The sequence below is a fragment of the Myotis daubentonii genome, chromosome 11 (genome assembly GCF_963259705.1).
Source record: "Myotis daubentonii chromosome 11, mMyoDau2.1, whole genome shotgun sequence".
Taxonomy (NCBI): domain Eukaryota; kingdom Metazoa; phylum Chordata; class Mammalia; order Chiroptera; family Vespertilionidae; genus Myotis; species Myotis daubentonii.
The window spans coordinates 82,298,694-82,319,547 of NC_081850.1; the positions used below are offsets into that span (position 1 = coordinate 82,298,694).

General features: G+C 63.1%; 1 protein-coding gene across 2 annotated transcripts; it reads right to left on the reverse strand.

Annotated features, from left to right (window-relative positions):
- Positions 1 to 302: 302 nt before the first annotated feature.
- UBAC1 (UBA domain containing 1) lies at positions 303 to 15,821 on the reverse strand. Of its 2 annotated transcripts, XM_059658668.1 has the most exons (10): positions 15,485 to 15,819; positions 11,401 to 11,521; positions 10,282 to 10,355; positions 7,555 to 7,662; positions 6,802 to 6,904; positions 6,406 to 6,514; positions 5,662 to 5,881; positions 4,325 to 4,411; positions 3,640 to 3,778; positions 303 to 868 (listed from the first exon to the last, which is right to left on the reverse strand). In XM_059658668.1, the coding sequence occupies exons 1-10, from the start codon at positions 15,620 to 15,622 to the stop codon at positions 753 to 755; spliced, it is 1,215 nt and encodes a 404-aa protein (XP_059514651.1). In that variant the 5' UTR covers positions 15,623 to 15,819; the 3' UTR covers positions 303 to 752. The 2 variants fall into 2 exon arrangements, with proteins under 2 accessions (XP_059514651.1, XP_059514652.1); XM_059658669.1 differs by lacking the exons at positions 10,282 to 10,355; positions 11,401 to 11,521 and having other exon boundaries at positions 15,485 to 15,821.
- Between the last annotated feature and the right edge of the window lie 5,033 nt (positions 15,822 to 20,854).

Consider the following 20,854-nt stretch of genomic DNA (forward strand, 5'->3'; position numbering starts at 1 on the left):
GAACACGTAAGGAAGGGAACAACAAACCGACGTTGTCTCGCATGCTCTCTCTCACTACCTCTCCGAAATCAATAAATTAAATTTAAGAAAAGAAAGTGGCCAGAGGCAGCCGGGCGATGCTTCAACCCTGCCATCGCAGGCCTGGGTTGGGCACCCGGCTCCAGGGACCTCAAGGACAATGAACACGAGGTTGTGCCAACCCGACGTTGAAGTGGCGGCGAGCGCCCAGGTGAGTGCGAGCGGGCGAGCTGCACTAAAAGGCAGACGTGCCACTTGCCGGTGTGAATGGTGACCAGGCTGCGGAGAAGGCAGGAGGGGAGTTTATTCGTGGAAGGAAGTCGCCCTGAACCCTCTGCCTGACCGAGTGCCTGTGCTAACACTGGGCAGGAACACGCGACCTCCAAAGGGTAGGTGACGGGAGAGCCGCGCCCACAGGCCGTTCAAGTAGCGTTTCAGGAACCCAAAGGGGCCCCAGGGCACACCTCCCGCACAGCCCCAGGTCTGTAAACACTGTGGGGGCTGGGCTGCACCTGGCGGCACCAGGAACAGAGCATCTACGCAGTGAGGTCAGAGCAGGACAATCAGGGCTGGGTGCAGGGGGTGGGGGGCAGGGGGTGGGGGCAGGGCAGAAGCCCCTCCAGCCTGGCCCCCCCCTCAGCCCACGGAGCCAGGGTCTTCACACTGTCCACAACTGGCTGAGAGTTAAAGGGCCCCTCCCCGGGCCGCTGGGGCAGTGGAGATGCAGGCGCCGCCTACGTGCGGTTCATGGTCTGGAAGATCCGGGAGATCTGCAGCATGACCGGCCCCGTCTCTGGGTCGTTCATCCACTGGGTGCTGTTCAGGGGGTTCTCGAGCATGTCCTCAAACGCTGTGGGGACAGAGCCAGGCGGAATGAGCCGCTGCCCCTCCACGCGCACACACACGCACACGCAATGTGTTCACACTCATACGCACGTGCACCCAGGTGTGCACACTCGCGCACACAACACGTGTACACAATGTGTACACATGCATAAAAGTGCACACACGAGCACACACAACACACACACGCGTGCCCTTTCACACGCGCTGGAGAAAATCTCCACAGCTTCTTAGTATAGACGCGGGCTGGGCACCCACCGAGACCCTCGGCCCCACCACACTGTCTGACCTGCTGTCACACCAGCAGCTCTGAGGTCAGAGGGCAGCGACCCAGCTCTGCAGGGAGCCCGGGCCTGTGTGCTCACCGGACTCCAAGTCTGGAAAGCAATTTGGCAACAGCTACCAGGAATCTTAAAAATAGTCAGGCCGTGACTCAGTAATTCCAGTTCCAATCAGATGCGGAAAGGACTTACATATAAAGACATTGTTGCACGCTGGAAAACTGTAAGGGTTCATCTCAAGAAGGTGACTTGAAAGAAACAGCACATTAACAAGGCACCTGAGCAGCTCTTTAACATGAGAGCTCTGACCTAAAGTTTTGCAAAACTGTTTTCTCCAAAACCACAGGTGCCTCCAGCAAAAGCTCTGGGCCACAGCAGCCCTGGCCCCGGGGAGATGGGTCAGACCCTGTCCCCCAGTGCCCGCGCGCGCTTCCCCCTCAAATCAATAAATGTGTTCTCAGGCTTAAAAAATAAAATAAAATTGTTTTAAAATATAAATAAGCAAAAGTATCAGGCAAGTCTGAACAGGAGCCTGAGGGAAGCCGTGTGCTGGGGCGCAGAGCCCAGCTCAGGTCCACGGACCTGGAGCCACAAAGCAAACCCTCGTGAGGTCGCAGAGAGGGAAAGAGCAGGAAACGGAGGTGCTTTCAGGGCTCCAAGCTCAGCACCCAAACCGGAGGAAGGGAGCTTCCTTAACCCGACCAAGTATATCGTGAAAATCACCCACGACCGGCGGCTGGTCGCAGCCTCAAAGCCCTTCCGCAGAGGCTGGGAGAGCCAGGCCGTGTCCCTGTCAGGGGAGGGGAGCCGGAGGTGCTCCAGGGCAGGACCAGCTCAGCAAGACGCTCACTGAGCGCAGACCTGTGTACAGAGGAGCCCCGCCCCCCTCTCGCACACCTTCCCGACCCTGGACCACAGGGCTTCGTGTCATCGAGACAGACGCAGCCAACGGCACTGGACCCAGGACCATCGTCCGTGGGAGAGAGGAAGGCGGGGCCGGTAAGACCAAGAGGAACTCCCGGGGGAACGAGGAGAACAACCCGCCAGAGAGGCCAAAATCGAGCTGATGGCCTTTCGGGGCCGAGGGCCTGGGAGTGCTGGCCTCCAGGGGGGCTCGGCCTTGAGGGGCAACGACCACAAGCACCTGGGCCTGCCGGGCGACCAGTGCCCTCCCTTGTGCTGGGGAACACGGGGTTCTGAGCGCTGCACCCTCCTCCCGCAGCACACGCCCTGCACGTACATGCCTGGCCCTAGGTCCCTGCCCAGACACCCGCGTGTGTGCCCCGGAGGGCGGGCATGAGAATGAGCAGGGTAGCCCTGACAGGGGCCGTGTGAGCCCCTCCACCCCCACCTCACCCCCGCCCCGGGCCAAGAGCAGAACGAAGCCGGAGTCGTGGTGCCCTGGCTTCAGGAGGGGCTTGGCTCCAGGAGACTGAGTGCCTACAGCCAGGTGGGCCCAGACGCGTTCCACTCACACAGCAGGCACTGCACGCAGGCTGCCTGGACAATGCACACGTGACAACACGCCCAGAAACAGCAGAGCCGAGGACCTGGGCGCTCTGTAGGGAGGGCGCCCAGTGGCTCTGAGGGCCTGGAATGCTCTTGGCTTTTTAAATACAGTGTCTTTTTAAGCTGAAGGCAAGGTGCAAGCTTATTAGTTCCCCTGCACCTGGAGGACCACTGTGCTGGGGGTGCCCTCCCCTGCACCCGGAGGACCACTGTGCTGGGGGTGCCCTCCCCTGCACCCGGAGGACCACTGTGCTGGGAGTGCCCTCCCCTGCACCCGGAGGACCACTGTGCTGGGGGTGCCCTCCCCTGCACCCGGAGGACCACTGTGCTGGGGGTGCCCTCCCCTGCACCCGGAGGACCACTGTGCTGGGGGTGCCCTCCCCTGCACCCGGAGGACCACTGTGCTGGGGGTGCCCTCCCCTGCACCTGGAGGACCACTGTGCTGGGGGTGCCCTCCCCTGCACCCGGAGGACCACTGTGCTGGGGGTGCCCTCCCCTGCACCCGGAGGACCACTGTGCTGGGGGTGCCCTCCCCTGCACCTGGAGGACCACTGTGCTGGGAGTGCCCTCCCCTGCACCCGGAGGACCACTGTGCTGGGGGTGCCCTCCCCTGCACCCGGAGGACCACTGTGCTGGGAGTGCCCTCCCCTGCACCCGGAGGACCACTGTGCTGGGTGTGACCTCCCCTGCACCCGGAGGACCACTGTGCTGGGGGTGCCCTCCCCTGCACCCGGAGGACCACTGTGCTGGGAGTGCCCTCCCCTGCACCCGGAGGACCACTGTGCAGGTTTTCAGAGTGTGGGGTCAGCGCACAGGAGCTGGTCCATCACGAGCAGAGCCCGATCCCGGCCCCAGTGACGCAGGCAGCAGCACACGGAGGGCCCACGTGCGCAGGGACGGCTCTGGGCTGGGCTGCGGCGTCTATCACGCGGGAACATCTGGGTATTCTGGGCGGGTCTCATGGGCAGCACAGGGGAGGCACACGTACCGAGCAGTGTTTTGGGGTTGGTGAGGCCCAGCTGCACAACGGGGTTATCCAGGATGGCTTGGAAGAGGGGGCTGTTGGGGTCGATGCCCTTGTCCAGCTCCTCGGGGGAGGGCTTCCGGTCCCCCAGCAGCCACTCGCACTGCAAGCAAAAGCACAGCTGTCAGCCCTGGACGGTCACCACCCAACAGGCCCCGCGCTGACTGGGAGGGGCCTTCCCGGGAAAGCAAAGCCCCGACGCGGGGCGCTGTAGGAGGGAGGACCCGCCCGGCCTTCTGAGCGCGGGCCCCCCCCCCCCCCCGCCCCCCGTTGCTGAACGGGTGCAGCGCCTGCCCGAGTGCTGGGAGGAGAGAAAGAAATGCGGACACTGGGGAGGTGGCCTGGGGCGTGAGCATTCCCCTGACCGACTCATGTGACCGCTGGCTCTGCCACCCGAAGGGACGAGCCAGCCACCGCTGAGACACCCCAGGCAGTGCCGTCAGCAGCCAGGGTGTTCGCTGAACGGGACCCAGCTCAGAACTTGTCTAACAAAGCGAATGGGTTAGTGCCCAGAATCCCCTGAGTAAACTTCTCATACAATTAGAATCTACCCACTGTCTCACTTTAAAAGCGAAACAGCGGCCTGCCTGCGAGCCCCCCAGGAGCCTGCCGACACGGGGCACCCCCGCGGCCCCGCCCCTGTACTCACAGCGGCGCTCTGCTGGTTGTTGCTCACTCTCAGGGCGTCCATCACCTCCTTCTCGTCGAAGCCCATCTCCATGAGGGAAATGACGGCCTAAGAAGAAGCCACAGGCCCTCAACGCCGTGCACTGGGACCCGGGTCGTGTGGACCCAGCACCACGGTCCACTTCACAGCTGTCTCCTCACAGGCTTCCTGACACTGAGGGACAAGGCCAGGAAGGCGGAGGGCGCCTGCCCTGGGGACCGACCGCGGGGACGGGACGCCACTCACCCCAGGGCCAGAGGGGCCAGGCTCGCCTCAGAGCCCTCAGTGAGCTCCGTGGTTGTCGGGGTACAACCGTCTCACCACCCAGGCGGGCCCTAACGTCCTCGCTCTCGACTGCCCCCACGTTATGGTCTGACGCGCTGGGCCTGTGGGCACAGGTGCTGCCGTGTGGGGTGGCCTTGGTGGCGCGCTGGCCTGGCCTGGGCGTCAGAGGCTCCAGAGAACTCGGGAAAGAGCCTGTGGAGGCCACCTGCTCTGTGAGCTCACAAGACAGTGGTTTCTTTACATACGTTTTTCTTGATTTTAGAGAAAGGAAGGGAGAGGAACAGAGAGAGACCCAAACATCAACGATCCCCCCCTGGAGATCGAGCCCACAACCCGGGCCTGTGCCCCCGACCGGGAACCTGACCCCTCGGTGCACGGGATGATGCGCAACCACGGAGCCACACCAGCCGCAGCCACCAGCCAGCATTTCCTCCTCCCAGGCTCTTCACTGGCTCTCTGGCCCCTCCCAGCTCCAGGCCCACCATGAATGACCGGAGAAGTCATCAGAGTCGCGCACTATCACCAGGAACCCACTGCTGAGTCAGGACAGGGTGGCCGCTTCCACCAACGTCATGGACTGTCCTCCATCTCGGCCGGGAAGATGCCCAAACGTCCCGGCGGTGACACAGGGACGCCCCCATTCTCACGGGAGCACCGGGCAGGGTCCTGGCACCAGGGCTGCCCGTCTGCACACGGCACACTTGCTGGACCTTCCCCCGACTGGACAGATCAGGGAGAGGCCGACGCCTGGCCCTCAGACCCCGCCCCTCGCTTACAACTGCTCTAGGAGGAACGCCGACGGGGGTTTCCACCACTCCGAGGTGAACCCCACGGCTCACAGGCCCTGGTTACGCGACAAGGACCTGCTGTGGGTCCAGCAGGTGGCGGATGTGCTGGCTGGCTGCTCAGAGGAAACGGCCTCCGGGGCCCAGTGAGGACTGAGGGCGGCCCCGGGGCTGGCGGCTCGGCTCAGCGCGTGGCCCAGGCAATGCCACCCAAGGGGACAGCGGGGGTCCCCCCGGCAGGACACGTACCCGAGCATCAGCCCGAAAGGCCCTTTTCCTTCGGATCTTCTTGAAGATTTCTGTGAGCTCGTCTCTGGCCTCCTCATCGTCCTCGCTGGAGCCGGCAGCAGCCTCGGCCGAAGCTTCAGCCCCCGTGGTACCCGGCGAGGGGGGGCCTGGAAGCGGCGTGTCTATGGCGGGGTCGTCCGCGTGCTCAATCAGCCACTCCATGGCTTGGGGAACCGACATGCTGAAAGGTAAGAAGCCTTTCCTTCCAACACGTCCAGGGGTCCCGAGGCCCTTTCCCTCCCGTCAGGGAAAGCCCCGCAATGGGGGGAGGCTCGAACAGGCGCTGCCGACCCCCTGCGGTGAGGACCTTCCCGCAGGCCAGTGGGGGCCGGGCCACAGAACCCACTTTGCGAGCAACAGGAGCCCGAGGGCTCAGGACCAGGGAAGAGAAACGTGGCCACGGCCGTCCTCTGGCTGACGGACCCTTCAGCTCTGACGTCCACGAGGACACGTAACCAGAGACGGGGACTGAGGACTGTGAGTGACCACACGGGCTCCCCCTGGGGCGCCCCTGACCCCACGCACGAAGCAAGGCTGTCTCCCCAGAGCGAGTTCTGACCCGCACGCGTGGTGCCAGGCCAGTGACTGCGGGGCAGGCGTTAAAGCACCTCTTGGAATTAACACACGGGACCCGACTCAGGGCGTGTGGGACAGGGAGTCACCGCAGGGCAGACCCTCGACCAGCCCCGGGCGGGCCCCACGTACTGGTTCAGCCGAAGAGCTTTCACGGCCCTGCTCTCGGGGAAGCCCATCTCCGTGAGCTGCCGCAGAGCCGTCTCGTCCACCCGCTCCTCCTCGTCCTCATCCAGCATCGCTGTGGGCGACATGTGGCCGGTGAGGGGCCTGGCAGGGCCGCCCACGAGGGGTGCTTCCCAGGCACCCCCTGGAGCTCTAGGGCCTCGTCTGAGCCCCAGGGGTTGGTGGCGACTCTGCTGGGCCCTGAGTCACCTGAGGCGCCCGTCAGCTCTCTCGTAGGAGCAGGAAGGTGGGTGAGAGTGCCCCGCCCACGTCTACTGAGCACAGACAGCAGCCCGGCAGCTGCAGCTTCAGGCCGTGGGGAGCAGATGCGGACGTGGGGACACACCACCCGCTCACACGCACCGTTGGCCTTCGTAAACAGCTCCACGGCGCCCGGGCTCAGCGCCAGCAGCTTCTGCGCCACCTCGATGAGGGACAGCAGGATCTTCCGCAGCTCCGTCTGGAACTGCAGGGAAGGGCGGGGAGAGGGTGAGCAGGGAGAGGGTGTCTCAGGCTGAGCGGAGGGGGAGGGGCTGTGACATGGGAGCAGCGGTCCCGTCGCTGGGACCTGTACCTTGGACGGGACGGGGAACCGGCCATCCCTTCCCACAGCCAGCCTCAGCCACCGTGAGAGACCCCACGTGGGGACGCGCCCAGGAGAGAAAGTGCCAGGGCCCCAGGCCCTGCTCAACACGGCACCCAGGACAGAACCCAAAAGAGGCCGCTGCTACAATGGAGCAGGGCCGTGGCAGTGCCTAGACGGGATCGACGGGACGCCCACGCTGCAGGGCACAGGCACCGAGGGCCGGGCACGCCCAGAGGAAGGCGCTGCTCCCTCACTTACGACTTCCAAGGCGAAGTCCCCGAGACCCTGTCAGACCTCGTCTAGGCTCCTGCCGAACTCGGGACAAAACTCGGGCACGGAAGCACCCATCCTGCCAGCCCGCCTTCGTGTCTTTGAACACTTTTACTTCAAAAAACTTCAGGTTTACAGAAAAGTTGCAAAAAGTACCCCGAGTTCCAGTGTCCCTGTCACCCAGCCTCCCCAGTTCTTCAAGAACTTCCGGGCCGCCCCCCAGTGGTGACGAAAACCTGCCCCCCCCCAGCGGTGCTCACGTCTCGGAGGCTGGTCTGCACCACGGCCCGGTCCATGTTGCAGGAGGGCAGGCCGGCCGTGGCTCGGGCGATCGCGTCTCTGTCGGGGGCTTTCTGCTCTTGTTTTTTCTACACAGAAACGGAACCAGAGTCAGAGTTAATGTGAGGGAACAGTGGCAACACCACGCAGGTGGGACGGACAGAGCCTGACCCGGGAGAGTGGGTCCTCTCTGGGAGCTGGAGAAGGTTCCGGAGGGCTCTGGGCCACCCCCACAAACAGACCACGTGCCGTTCAGGACGCCAGCGCCGCAGTCCCCGCTCCGTAACTAGCAGTGGCGGGACAGGGCGGCGCAGACACCCCTCGTGGCCCCTGGGGCTGGGGAGCGGCCAGCCTCTGAGGAACACAGAACTGGGTCCCACAAGCCACGGGAAACTCACCTTTTGCTCCTTCTGACCCGCCCCCCACGCAAGGGAAAAGGAACAGACGGCAGAGCTGATGAGAAAAACAGGGCAGGAGGCGACCGGAGTGACGGCACCGACTCACTCAGACCGGGACCGAGCGCTGCGGAGGGAGCAGCCCCCGCGGCCAGGCCTGGAGCAGGGGCACCGCAGGGGCAGGACGAGCTCCTCCACCAGCCTCTCACCCCAATGCCCGCCTCTGAGCAGGACGAACTCACTCTGGGGCCGGTCTGTCCCACGGCACAGCCACTTTAAGAAAAGGTGCCCGGCCCTGGCCGGTGTGTCTCAGTGGATAGAGCATCAGCCTGCGGACTGAAGGGTCCCGGGTTCGATTCCAGTCAAGGGCACAGGCCCAGGTTGTGGGCTCGATCCCCAGTAGTGGACATACAAGAAGCAGTCAATCAACGATTCTCTCTCATCATTGATGTTTCTATCTCTCTTTCCCTCTCCCTTCCTCTCTGAAATCAATACAAATATAGTTTAAAAAAATAAGAAATTAAAGACGGTGCCCATTGGTGGCCCGCCCTAACCAGGCTGGCCTTGGGCCAGAGGGAGGCAGCCCAGGAGACACTGCTGCCGCTCTGAGGATACGGGGCTGTGTGGCAGGCACACAGCAGCCCCAGGAGCTGAGAGCAGCCCCGGCTGACGCTATGAAGGAGTCGGCGTCTCAGCCCCTCAACTGTGAGCCACCAGACGCGGACCTGGCAGCCTGGGAGTCGCGGTTTTGCTGGGAAGTCTGGGCGCTGATTGGTGCAACCGGACGCAGACGCAGACCTAGAGGCTCAGAGGCCCTGACACAGGAGGGGCCGATGGGGGAGGGGAAGGCCGGGCTGCACACAGGCCTGGAGGCAGCTGGAGCAGACGACCTGGAGGGCACCCCCTGGGAAGTGAACTGGGAGGGCCTCACCCCCGGGACCCCGCTTTCAGGGGGGTTTATCAGTTCTGGTGAGGAAGTGGAGAATCAGTGATAGGCCCGTAGGAACCAGACAAAACGACGAGGCAGCTCCTGGCGCTAGGAAGAGGGGCTGCACGACGGGGTGACCTGGGGCGTTTACTCAGAGGAAGAGGCGGCTTCTGACAGCACTGACAGACCTGACCCTGCTTCAGAGAGCCGTGATCTGACCCCAGGGCGGGGGGACCAGATCTTCTGGAACCAGCAGGGTGACACTGACCGCGTGGGTGGAGCTGGGGGAGCGTGAGGGAACAGGGGAAAGAGTCCGCGGCTGTGGCCTCCAGGACGCCTGGCAGGTGGGGAGCAGGCGACCCCTCCGAGGAGATCATGGCACTACGGGACTTCTACAAAGCCTGCTGCCCACGTAAAACAAACCACAACCCATGAAACATACCAACATCACAGCGTTCATGCAGAGAAAGGGGCCGCACGTGGCAGAGCTGGCGGAGGCGGAGGATGGCCGTCCGCCCACAGCTCCCGACGCGGCAGACCCGCAGGCAGAGGCAGGCCCAGGCCTGTCTCCCAGAGATGGGCTGCGCGGCCGGCGGGGAGCAGCTGTGCTGGCAGATAAGAAGGGCCACCCAGAGGGCCCCTCCCTCGCCGCCCTCCCAGGAGACCCTGCAGCAGTGCCGTGCCCTCCCGCCCCATGCCCAGCCGCGTTGGCCAGCTTCCTCCCGGTGAACGCTCTCCCCAGCACCTCAGAGCGTGAATAAGAAACTCTGTGTCTGCAGATAAGGAAGGAGAAGCTGTGAAGTTAACGGCTTGGCACCAGGCACAGGTCTGGACAGGGACCACGTGTACCGGCCTCCTGCAGGCACCACGCAGCCTCGGGCGGCTGTGCACACCTGTGCGCCGAGGTCCCAGAGCGAAGACACAGGTGCATGCGAATCCCAGAGACCTCGGGTTCCGCCCCAAGACGCAGATCAGACAGGCACCGGGCCCTCCAGGGTTCACTCAGGGACGCTGACACGCACCCCCTCCCTCTGGAGTGGTGCACGTGCCCCCCACCCCACGTGTACCCCTTGTTTTGTGGGGCTGTGGTCAGCGACGACCCGAGCTGTCAGCTCAGGTTGGGGGCACACGCGGCACGTAGGCTCCAGCACGAGAACACCCACACACTCCTCTCCGCTCCAGCCTAAACGCAGAGCCAGGTGGTCCGGGGCCAGTCACGTGACCAGCAACCGGACAGGCCTCGGTCACTCAGCTCAGCCCAGGCAGAACCCCTCGTGCCACCTCGCCTGCCTGTGAACGGCTGGCACACAGAGCGTGTGTTCCCGAAGGCTGGGCGGGGGGGGGGGGGGGGGGGGGGGGAGGCTCTCGGTCCCACTGAGGCTCACCTTTTCCTCGGCGGAGACGTCAGCCATCTTAGGAAGCGGAGACGGCGCCCGCCTTCTCACCAGCAGCAGGACATCTAGGGAGAAACAGCCGTCAAGCTGGTTAAGGTTTTATGTCCACAAAGTAGCCGCTGGTCACGGACAGAGAAGCAGGGCTCCCCCGGGGGCCTCCTGCCCAGGCGTCCACACCAGCCCGCCTTCCCTCAGTGCTCACGTCTGCACGCCCCTGGCTCACACACAGGCTCCAGGCTCGGCAAGAGCCGGCTGTGGGTCACAGAGGTCACCGGTGCCCAGGAGGCACACTCAGCGCCTCCTGACAACCGTGCAGAAGACGGGGGGAATCGTGCACAGTGTTCTCATTTCAAGGGGCCACTGGAAGTCGGGGAGGTTGGAGGCGCAGTCAGTTCAGCCACAGCCCAGCGTGGGGTCAACTCCCACCTGGTTCTGGCCTTGACCTACTCGATGGGGTCAGCAAACGCTTCCAGTGCTTTCAGGACAGATTTAAGGGCACCCAGGATCCAGACCACCCTTCGAGATAGAAAACCGAGGTTTCGCCCGGCAGGTGTGGCTCAGTGGTTGAGTGTCAACCTATGAACCAGGAGGTCACGGTTCGATTCCTGGTCAGGGCACATGCCTGGATTTCGGGGTCGATCTCCAGTGTGGGGCGTGCAGGAGGCAGCTGATCAATGATTCTCTCTCATCATTGATGTTTCTCTCTCTCTCTCCCTTCCTCTCTGAAATCAATAAAAAAAATTTTTTTTAAAGAAAACCAAGGCTTCTTCCCCAAATGCCTCCGGACAGAACAGCGAGTGAGCGACAGAGGGTGTGTAGAGGAGCAGCTCCCGGGGGCTGAGGCAGCCGCCGGACATCCCAGCAGCCTGAATGGAGCGGCCGCTCTGCACACCTGCGTTCGGGTTCGACACAGCATTTACAATGGAGTCCCCTTTCCCTTCTGACGGACGCTGCCCGTTCGTGTCCAGGTTCCTTGGTTCTCACAAACATGCCGCCACGCACGCTGGTTTGCGTAAAGGGAGAAGACGACCCGGTCTCCCGCTCCGACCGGACGTGGCCACTGACGGCCCCTCCTCTGGGCCCGCCCGCCGGGGCTCCCCAGGCGCTCACCGTGGTCCTGGACGTTCTCCTCCGCGATGGTCTTGGCGTCACTCAGCACCCGCTTGGAGGCGGCGTGGATCAGCTTGTGTTGGGTGACACTTTTGGGGTCTTCTAAGCTCCCATGAGCACACTCGGGGGAAAATCAAATATTTCAAGACAGAAAACAAATAAATAGTAATGTTAGCGAGAGAGAGCCTGGACCACGGCCACACAGGACTCACGGGCTTCCTCACCAGCCACGCAATGAAATGCCACCACCCCAGCCCGGCCCGCGATCCGTCCACCACCCCAGCCCGGCCCGCGATCCGTCCACCACCCCAGCCCGGCTGCGATCCGTCCACCACCCGCCGAGGGTCCTGAAACGGACGAGCCGACAGGAAAGACTCTGGCAATCAGTGGCAGTGCCAGTCGCTCCCCTCTGGTCTGGGAAGACCTGAGGAGTCACTGTAACATGGAAACAGCAGGCCCTTGTGTCCTGAGGATCTGAGGGTCTGAGTATGACCGCGCCTGCTTTTCTTTCTCACACAGAATGTGAGTGAGAGAGAGACGGCACAGAGAAGCTGGCCCACAGGGAGGCCCAGAGGGCCTGACCACCACATGCCCACAAATCCCGGCCGAGAAGACACCTGCAGGCAGCTCCGCCCTGGCTCACCAAGGACAGCCAGGACCCCAAAGCTGCAGGTGCTGTTCGGGGGCCTCTCCTGGAAGACCAGAGGGACACAGTGGGTCTCACTGACCAGGGCTGGAACTCCAGAACACAGTGGGGGGACGGGACACACTGAAGACCCGCCCCCGCCCCTGTGGAGGGCACTGGAGACAGCGTAAGGAGCAGGACAGACCAGCAGTGTGCCCCGATGCACACGCGCCCTTGCCCTCCCCGCACTGGAGCCACAGCCCCAGGCCCCTGCCCTCCTCTTCTAGGCCCGTCAACCCCACCAGGGCCTCTGCACACAGCAGGCCTGGCCTGTGGTGACGTGCGCCCTCGCCGCCCTGGGTGGCGGGTCCGGAGCTCAATCCTGCTCTGATCGCCAGCAGCTCACCTTCCCTGAGGAGCCAGCAAACACTGGCAGCCCCGGCGTGGAGATGTGGGAGCACGAGCTGCTCACCTGCACCACCAGGGGGGCACCCACCTGCCAACTGCGGCCCTTCCCCGAGGCAGAGCCCGGCTGAGCAGAGTGGGCACACCTGGGCACTTCAGGCTGACACCCTGCGGTTCCGAACACAGAGGGAGCATGTCCTTGCCCTGTGGCTTCCCCATCAGGTGGGGGTATGAGCACCAGGCCCTGCTCCCGGGCCCTCGGAGCACCTGCTGGCCCCAGCCAAGGCTGGGAGCACTGTCCAGGCTGGAGGCAGCTGCAACAACACGCAGGACCTACCAGCCCCGGGTCCTGGAACTCGAAGTCCCAGCCATCTCGCGCTGGACCCACCCCACAGGAAGCTCCCTCATCTCCCTCTTGGCCTGGGGGAGGCTTGAGGAGCAGCAGGAAGAAAGCCTCACACACACGGCACCGCTGGGCCCGCACTGTCAGAGGAACTCAAGTCCCAGGCATCTAGCGCCGAACAGAGAAAGGGATGGTGGCCTCGGGCCGTCATCCAGGCTCTGCCTCCAGAAACACTGGGTCTGCTTCTTCTCGCTCCTCACTGTGCCGCAGGTTGATGGGAATAAAGTTCAGAATACAGTCCGTGAAGCACCGTTTTCCAAAACAATCCTCATACTGGCTCCTGAGAAACACTGAACTCGGCAACACGCCTGGAGCACGCCAGGAGCAACACGTATGTGCGTGTGCGAGTCACCCACACGGTGCACGGGGCTTCACTCGGTCAGAAGCGTGAGCAAACCAGGGCACAGCCACAGAACGCCCACGGAGCCCGTGGCCGGGCGGGGAGGCTGACACTTCCAAGCCTGCTGCTCCCCAGAGCAGAGGTGCAGCTTCTCTGGCACCTGCTGTAACGTGTCACTTGCAGACACACCTTCCGGGACCGAGGAACGCCCCAGCCACACCAGCAGGTGCCACGGTGCGGACTGCAGTGCCACGGGAGTTCACCAGACAGGCACCCCCAGCACCTCACAGGGGCCCTTTTCTGAAATGAAGCGCCTGCGGACCGCGCACAAGACGGCCCCTCTGTCCCTTCCTGAATCCCAGGCAAGGGGGGCTGGAGCCCGCGCTGAGATCCCCGTCGGTGTAAAACCAAAGGGGAGTGGCAACCATGGGGTTAACTGCTTTCAGGCGATGGGAAGAGCCCTCCCTAGCACAGCAGTACAGCCCGGCCGGTGTGGCTCCCTTGGCTGAGTGTGTCCATGGCACCGAAAGGCCACCGGTTCAATTCCTGGTGAGGGCACCTGCCCAGGTTGTGGTGCGGTCCCCAGTATGGGTGCCTACGGGAGGCAAGTGATTGATGTTTCTCTTTCTCTCTCCCCCTCTCCGTTCCTCTCTCTCTAAAATTAATAAAAACATTTTTTTTTTAAATAAAGCAATACAGCCCAGGAGAGGGGAGGGAGGAGGAAAGGGGACACCAGCTGAGCACATACCGGGGAACCCCTGGGGGAGGAGCCTGAGCTCACACCCACCCACCTCACTGCCCCTCAGGCGGCAGCAGCAGGACAGTCAGCAGCTAGCTTCCAGGGTGACATTCAAGTGCTCAGCTGGAGAAGTCCCTTGGCGGCCTCAGGCCTCTGGCTCTGACGGACAGCTCAGCCCGCAGGCCCTTCTTTGGCGACACTCCCTGGGTCAGATCCTCCCCCCATCCCCGCCCCCCCCCCCCCCCCCCCCGCAGACTGGAATGACATCTCAATCTAAAGTAGGACAATGCCCCCAAAATCCCAAACGTTACATCTCAATGCTGGCTGGAATACTCAACCTCAGAAACAAAATAACTAGCATCATGCTGAACGGGCTGCCTAATGAACCCCAAGTGCTCCTGAAACTCAGCACCCTCACTTCCTGTTCCCCTTCATAAAGTAACGCTACAGTCGTTATGTAAATCTACCCTCTGAGTGAAAATAAACCCACGTGGGTTTACCCAGGCTCCTCCCCACCGTCCGTCCGGGACAGCTGACCTAGCTCCATGGACTCCTTGAGTCCACACGTCTGCTTGGGGCCCCCTGAGAGCCTGGCCCTGGACGTGAGGCTGCAAACCCACCCGAGGAACCTCCTTCCTGGGGGGGGGGGGGGGGCACAGCCATGGTGCCGGCTGAGCGCCGGGTACCAGGGACACCCGCTCCTCTCCCTCCTGCTGGCCTGTGGTTTGCTCGAGGGTGCAGCCACACGGAGCAGCATGGTGACTGCGGAGGGAGGGGTGCAGGCGAACAGGGTACGGAGGGCTACGTGGTGATGGGAAAAATAAAATAAAAATGAAACACACACACCGACTGGGTCAGCAGGAAACCAAGAAAGTGGCCAAAACGTCCCTGCCCCTCAAGCACGAGCCCCTCCTCCCGGCCGAGACTGGGGTGGGGGTGGGGGGTCAGCGGGGGCCCGAGGCGCCGGCCCCACAGAACCACACCCGCAGTGACTCCGGCAGTCCCGGCGGGAGGGCTACCCCGGAGGGCACAGCACCGCCCAGCACAGCCGGGCACAGGGCGCAGCTCTCGGGGCGGCCAGGCCCTCCCGGGAGAGTGCGGACACAGCGCCGGGCGCCGGGGCCGCGGGCTGGGCGGCGGCATTTCCGGTGAATCCGCTCACAGGCCGCGAGGGGACCTCCCCGGGGCCTCCGCCGGCCCGTGTGACGGCCACGAGCAGCCGGGCGCTATTCCAGGCGACCCCGCCGCCAGGTCCCCGCGGCCGGCCAGCCAGCCGGACGCCGCGCCAAGGGGCCGGCCCTGCGGGGAAGGCCGGGCGACCCCCGTCCTCCTGGGGCGCGGGGAGCTGCCGAGGACCCGGGAACCTCCCGACACCAGTCAACACGCTGCTGGGCCCCCGGGCCTGCCCCGCGGCGCCCGCCCTCCGCCAGCCTGTGTCCCGGTCCGCCCCCGCCTCCCGGGCCGTAGAAGTTGCTCGGGAGGGCGGGACGGGGGGCGCCCAGAGGCGCGGGGGTCGGGGAGGGGAGGCTGGGGAAGGGGCGGAGGGCGGAGGCCGGGGCCCGCCGGCCTCACCTGCTTGAGGCAGCGCTCCTTGAGCTGCTCCACGGAGGTGTCCTCGGTCGCCTCCTCCAGCCACTCGGCGCCGTCGGACGCGCAGATGTGCAGCCGCAGCACTTTGCCCGCGAAGATCTTCTCCTCCTGCACGAACATCGCGCCGCCGCCGCCGCCGCCGCCGCCACTCGGGCCCTGAAGGTCACCGGGCAGGGCGGGCAGGGGCGGGGCCAGGCCTCCCGCGCGCTCGCTCGCTCGCGGGCCCCGCCGCCCCGCCCCGGCCCCGTCGGCCGGCCGCCTGTCACTCGCGGCGGTCTGAGCTGTCGCCTTGCTCCGCCGCCGAGCCGCCGGGGGCGCGCTGTGGCCGCTGCGCCGGAAGTGCGTCACAGGGCGCGCCTGGGCATGCTGGGATATGTGGTTCTTCGCATCCGGCTTGCATCCGCCGACGCGCCGGAAGTGCGTCATGGTATGCGCCCAGAGCTCCCCGGGATATGTAGTTCTCTTGCCGCTCCCTTCTTCCTGCACCTGCTTGCCTGTGCTTTGCAGCTCAGCGCCACTAGCCACGCGGGACCATTGAGTTTGCTGTAAAATACACACCGGGTCTCCGAGAGTTAGGAGGAAAGAAACAATGTGAAATGCTTTTTAAAATATATTTTTATTGTTGACAGTATTACAGATATCTCACATTCTCCCCCTCCCCCCTTTTTCCCCCTCCTCCAGCCCCTCCCCTCTCCCAGGTCTTCACCACCCTATTGCCGGTGTCCATGGGCTGTGCATGTAAGTATATAAGTTCTTTGGTTTAGCTCTTCTCGCGCCGCCCCCCCCCCCCAACCCCACATCGAGGTGTGTCGGTCTGTTCCATGCCTTCCTGCTATGGATCTTCAATGTTAAATACTTTAATGTTTTTATATTGACCCCACCTTGAAATAGTACTCTGGATGTATTGGGTTAAGTAAAATATATTGAATTGATCTCACCCGTTTCTTTATACTTTTTAAAGAGGTGGTTTCTAGAAAGCGTTAAATTGTGTGTGTGGCTGCTATTGTATTTCTCTTAGGAGACACTGGCCTTGAGCAGAGTTTCTCAAAGTGTGTTCCCCAGACCAGCAGCAGCAGTGGCAGCGGGGGCCTTGTCAGCCGTGCAGCGTCTGTTCCGAACCTCCCCAACCGGCCTCCGCTCTATCCGGCCTCTGCTCGGTTGCAGAGCCACTGACGACACTCGGGCCGGCCTGTGGGCACCCGTGGGAGCGGAAGCCGGCCAGGGCCTCTGTGCACACCCTCTCTGCGGGGTGACAGATGTCGGTGCTGCCGCTGGGGCCCGACCCCGGCCAGGTGACCAACCTTCACTCACTCATTTCTCTCATTCAGGAACCTTGACTGAGCAGAGATGAGTTGGACACAGGACCCAGGGCACAGAGATGAGTTGTTTCCGGGGGCTGGCAGTTTACGGGGAGCCCTCCCAGCACCTGTCACCCCCAGGCATTTACTCTTCACACAGTTGGTACACACGCCCTCAGTTTCCCCGGGCGCTATTTCCAGCCACGTCCGAATTCAGTTTGTCTAGTGTTTACTCATTGTCGCCAGGAGCCAGACCCGCTGCTCACGGAAGACAGTAATGATCGACCTGGAGGCCAGGATGCGCTCCTGGGAATGGGGGGGTCTCTCGCTGCTGGAGACAGAAGTGCTGACTGCAACACAGTCTCAGAGGACAGAGGGGACCCAGGCCGGCAGGACCAACAAGAGCAAAACCAAGAGGGACAGGAATCCCCCAGCGGGGTGGCAGGGCGCCATCGGTGCCACCACAGAGAAGGTGGGCGGGAAGCCTGCTGGGCCCAGCCCTGCACGTGGTTACCAGGAGGTGCAGGGGACATCCAGGGGGATGTTGCTGAGAGGGACTCGAACACACAGGCCCGAGTCCAGGAGAGCTGGCCGAGCCCACCCGGCCCTGGCTCCCACCCCGCACCCACCGTCTCTGAGAAGAGCCTGAGCACTGACTCAGCTCCTGGACCCTGGGCAGCCACCAGCCAGGAGGGTTCCTGGCAAAGGGGACTCCAAGTCTGGCCCAGGGGCACCCGCCCTGGTTCTCCTTGCGGCCGACGTCCCACCCCTGTGAGGGGGCCCTGCCCCAATCCTCCAACAGCAGGCGCTAGCAGTTCCTGAAGATGGCCACGGGAGGGCAGGGGCGAGCCGTGTCCTGCTGGGGCAGCGAGGACTGGGGAGGAGCAGGGGACTGACTAGAACAGTGATGGCGAACCTGTGACACGCGTGTCAGAGGTGACACGCGAACTCATTGTTTTGGTTGATTTTTCTTTGATAAATGGCATTTAAATATATAAAATAAATATCAAAAATAGAAGTCTTTGTTTGACTCTGGTTGCAAATATAAAAAAATGTCTATATGTGACACGGCACCAGAGTTAAGGTAGGGTTTTTCAAAATGCTGACACGCCGAGCTCAAAAGGTTCGCCATCACTGGACTAGACAGGGGGTTCCACTGCTCCTCTCCAGGGCCCTGCTGGGAGCCTGGTAGTGGGGGGTGTGCCAAGCTCTGAGGACATGGCAGCTTGGTCAGCACCCCAAGGGGAGGTCATGGAACTGGGCAGTGAAGGATGGCCAGGAGCCCACCAGGCATCAAGAGGGTGGAGGTGGGGCAGCTTGGGGGTGCATTCCAACAAGAGGAAGCAGCCCCACCACCCCCTTCAGGGGGAACCCCAGACCCAGAGAGAGGAGGGGCAGTGTCTGGTCACTTATCCTGTTCCCAGCAAAAGCCAGCGCCAGGCCCACTGCCCCACCTCCCCCCACCTCCCCTCTCCTGGCCCCAGGTCACCGAATGGGGAGGGTCCTGGGGCAGCGGGAAGAGTCTCACAGACCAGGGGGCACCAAGCAGCAGGAATTCACTCCCTCCTGGGTCTGCACGCAAAGGCCCGAGAGCCGGGTGTCCGCAGGGCTGGGTCCCTCGGAGGCTGGAAGGGAGGGTCTGTCCATGGCCTCCCCCAGCCCCTGGTGTCACCAGGCACCCTCGGTGTCACTCAGCCTGCCCCGTCTCCCCCTGTCCTCCCCTCTTCCAGCCATCGGGTTGAGGGCCACCCTAATCCAGGTGACCTCACCTTGAGACCCTTACTTAACCACACCTGCAGAGACCTGATTTCCACATAAAGTCATCGTGAGTTCCCGTGCAGGTGAGTTTGGGGGCCACCCTGTCACCCCCTGACTGAGGTCCCGGGCATTTGCTAGTGTGGGGTGTGGGCCTGTGCCCTCAGCAGGCAAGCCTCCCTCCAGCTCCCAACCCTCCTCCGGGCTCCAGGGGAGGTCAGTGCAGCCACACGTGTGGGGCTGGGCCACGGAGGAGCCAGGCCCCCGGAACCCGGGAAACGCCTGGCCCCAAGGTTAATGAATTATTACATTAAATGCACCCGCTCAGGCCCCGCAAACAGGAAAGTATTAATCACCCATTTCCTCGGAGTGACAGGTCCATTTCCCTAAATTCCTCCGCTGCCGACTTAACCAAATGATTGTCTTCCGGCCGCTGCCACTTCCCGCCAAGCCACGGCTCATGAATATTCCGGCGTCGCAATCTGCTTCATGAAAGAACAGACTTGTTATTTCATGTTTAAGTTTGCTGTCAGGCGTAGGAATTTTCCAGGCCCCCAAATAATGGGACGCGGTGACTGTCCTGGTCAGCCAGACCATTCCCAGGAGAGCCAGCCCTGCCCTGGGGGCCCGGGTGGGGTGCCAGGCCTTCCTGGTCTGGCCTGTGGGAAACGGAACGCTGCTGAGTGGGCAGCCCGTGTGCCCTGCCCAGCCTGGGCGCCTGAGGCTCTGAGCAGGTCCGCCCTGGCTCCTGCTTTGGGCAGCCCCTCCGTGGGCTGGGCCACAGTGTCACCACCACAGCAGGAGCCCCCCCCACTCCTGTACCCCCCGCTGAGCCCACCCCACTGCCCCTCGCCGGGCTTGAGTTTGGGGTCCTCTTAGTGCCCCCAGATCAGGCCATGGGGACAGGGGTCAGAGCCCCTTCATCCTCCACGACAGGTTTATTCTGCACCCCAGCCCCTAATAAGGGGCACGAGGGAGAGCAGGCAGCTGCCAGGTTTCCGGTCGTCTTGACTCACTGACTGAATGAATGAACGAAAGCTGGAGGGAGTGACACAGGCTCACCCGCATCGATGTGCATCTGCCAGGGAATCCCGTCGTCCCTCCTCACGCGGTGCCCTCTGCTGGCAGCCGCAGTGTGGCAGCCCAGTGGCCAGGACGGGACTGGCCATCGCTCTCTGCGGTTGGGCCCTTCCGAGCACTCAGCCAGCCTGCCCTCCCCCTCGCCACGCGAGCCAGCGCACCCAGCATGGGAAGAGCGTGCCGGTCGGCGACCAGGCGACCGCGGGGGGCACACGGAGCCATCGGTGACCGGGAGGAAATGGCTGGCCCAGGACCAGAGGAGTTTTCCTGCCACGAGGTCTCTAACCGTCTCTGGGTGGCCATGTGGACAGTCCCAGGGGCCGGGCCTCCTGGGGCCTGGATTCGGAGCAGCGTGCTCCCCGCTGAAATGGCATCTGCGCAGCTTGAAGCGAGTTGTCACAGGGACAGCGCCTGCCCTTTCCGGAGGGTCTCAGGGGGCAGAGCTGGCTCATGCACGAGGCCTGCCCCCCTAAATGCCAGAGCGCCCCCTTGCTTCTCTGTGATGAGAACAAGGTGCTATCCCGGGAGCCGGGGCCACCCCACCCCAGGTGAGAATGTAAGGGGGTCTCAGACAGGGGAGCACCGGGGGGACCCCTGGCCTCCCCTCCCCGGCTGCCTCACCTGCGGCCCTGCCTGGCAGGAATGGGCCCCTCTGTGGCCTGGAGGACCCAGTGTCTGTGGGGGGCGTGAAGAAGCCCAGAGTTTTATACTTTTATTAACCAATAAATTCAATACATTTTAAAAATATTTTTATTGATGTTTTTACAGAGAGGAAGGGAAAGGGATAGAGAGTTAGAAACATCGATGAGAGAGAAACATTGATCAGCTGCCTCCTGCACACCCCCCACCGGGGATGTGCCCGCAACCAAGGCACGTGCCCTTGACTGGAATCGAACCTGGGACCCTTCAGTCCGCAGGCCGACGCTCCACCCACTGAGCCACACCGGCCAGGGCCATACATTTTTTAACAAAGAAGCCCAGAGAGCCTGGCCGGTGTGGCTCAGTGGTTGAGCGTCGACTTAAGAACCAGGAGGTCAGGGTTCGATTCTTGGTCAGGGCACGTGCCCGGGTTGTGGGCTCGATCCCCAGCAGGGAGCGTGCAGGAGGCAGCCGGTCCGTGATTCTCTCTCATCATCGATGTCCTCTCTCTCTCCCTCTCCCTTCCCTTCTGAAATCAATAAAAATATATTTTGAAAAAAGAAGAAGAAAGGCCCATCCC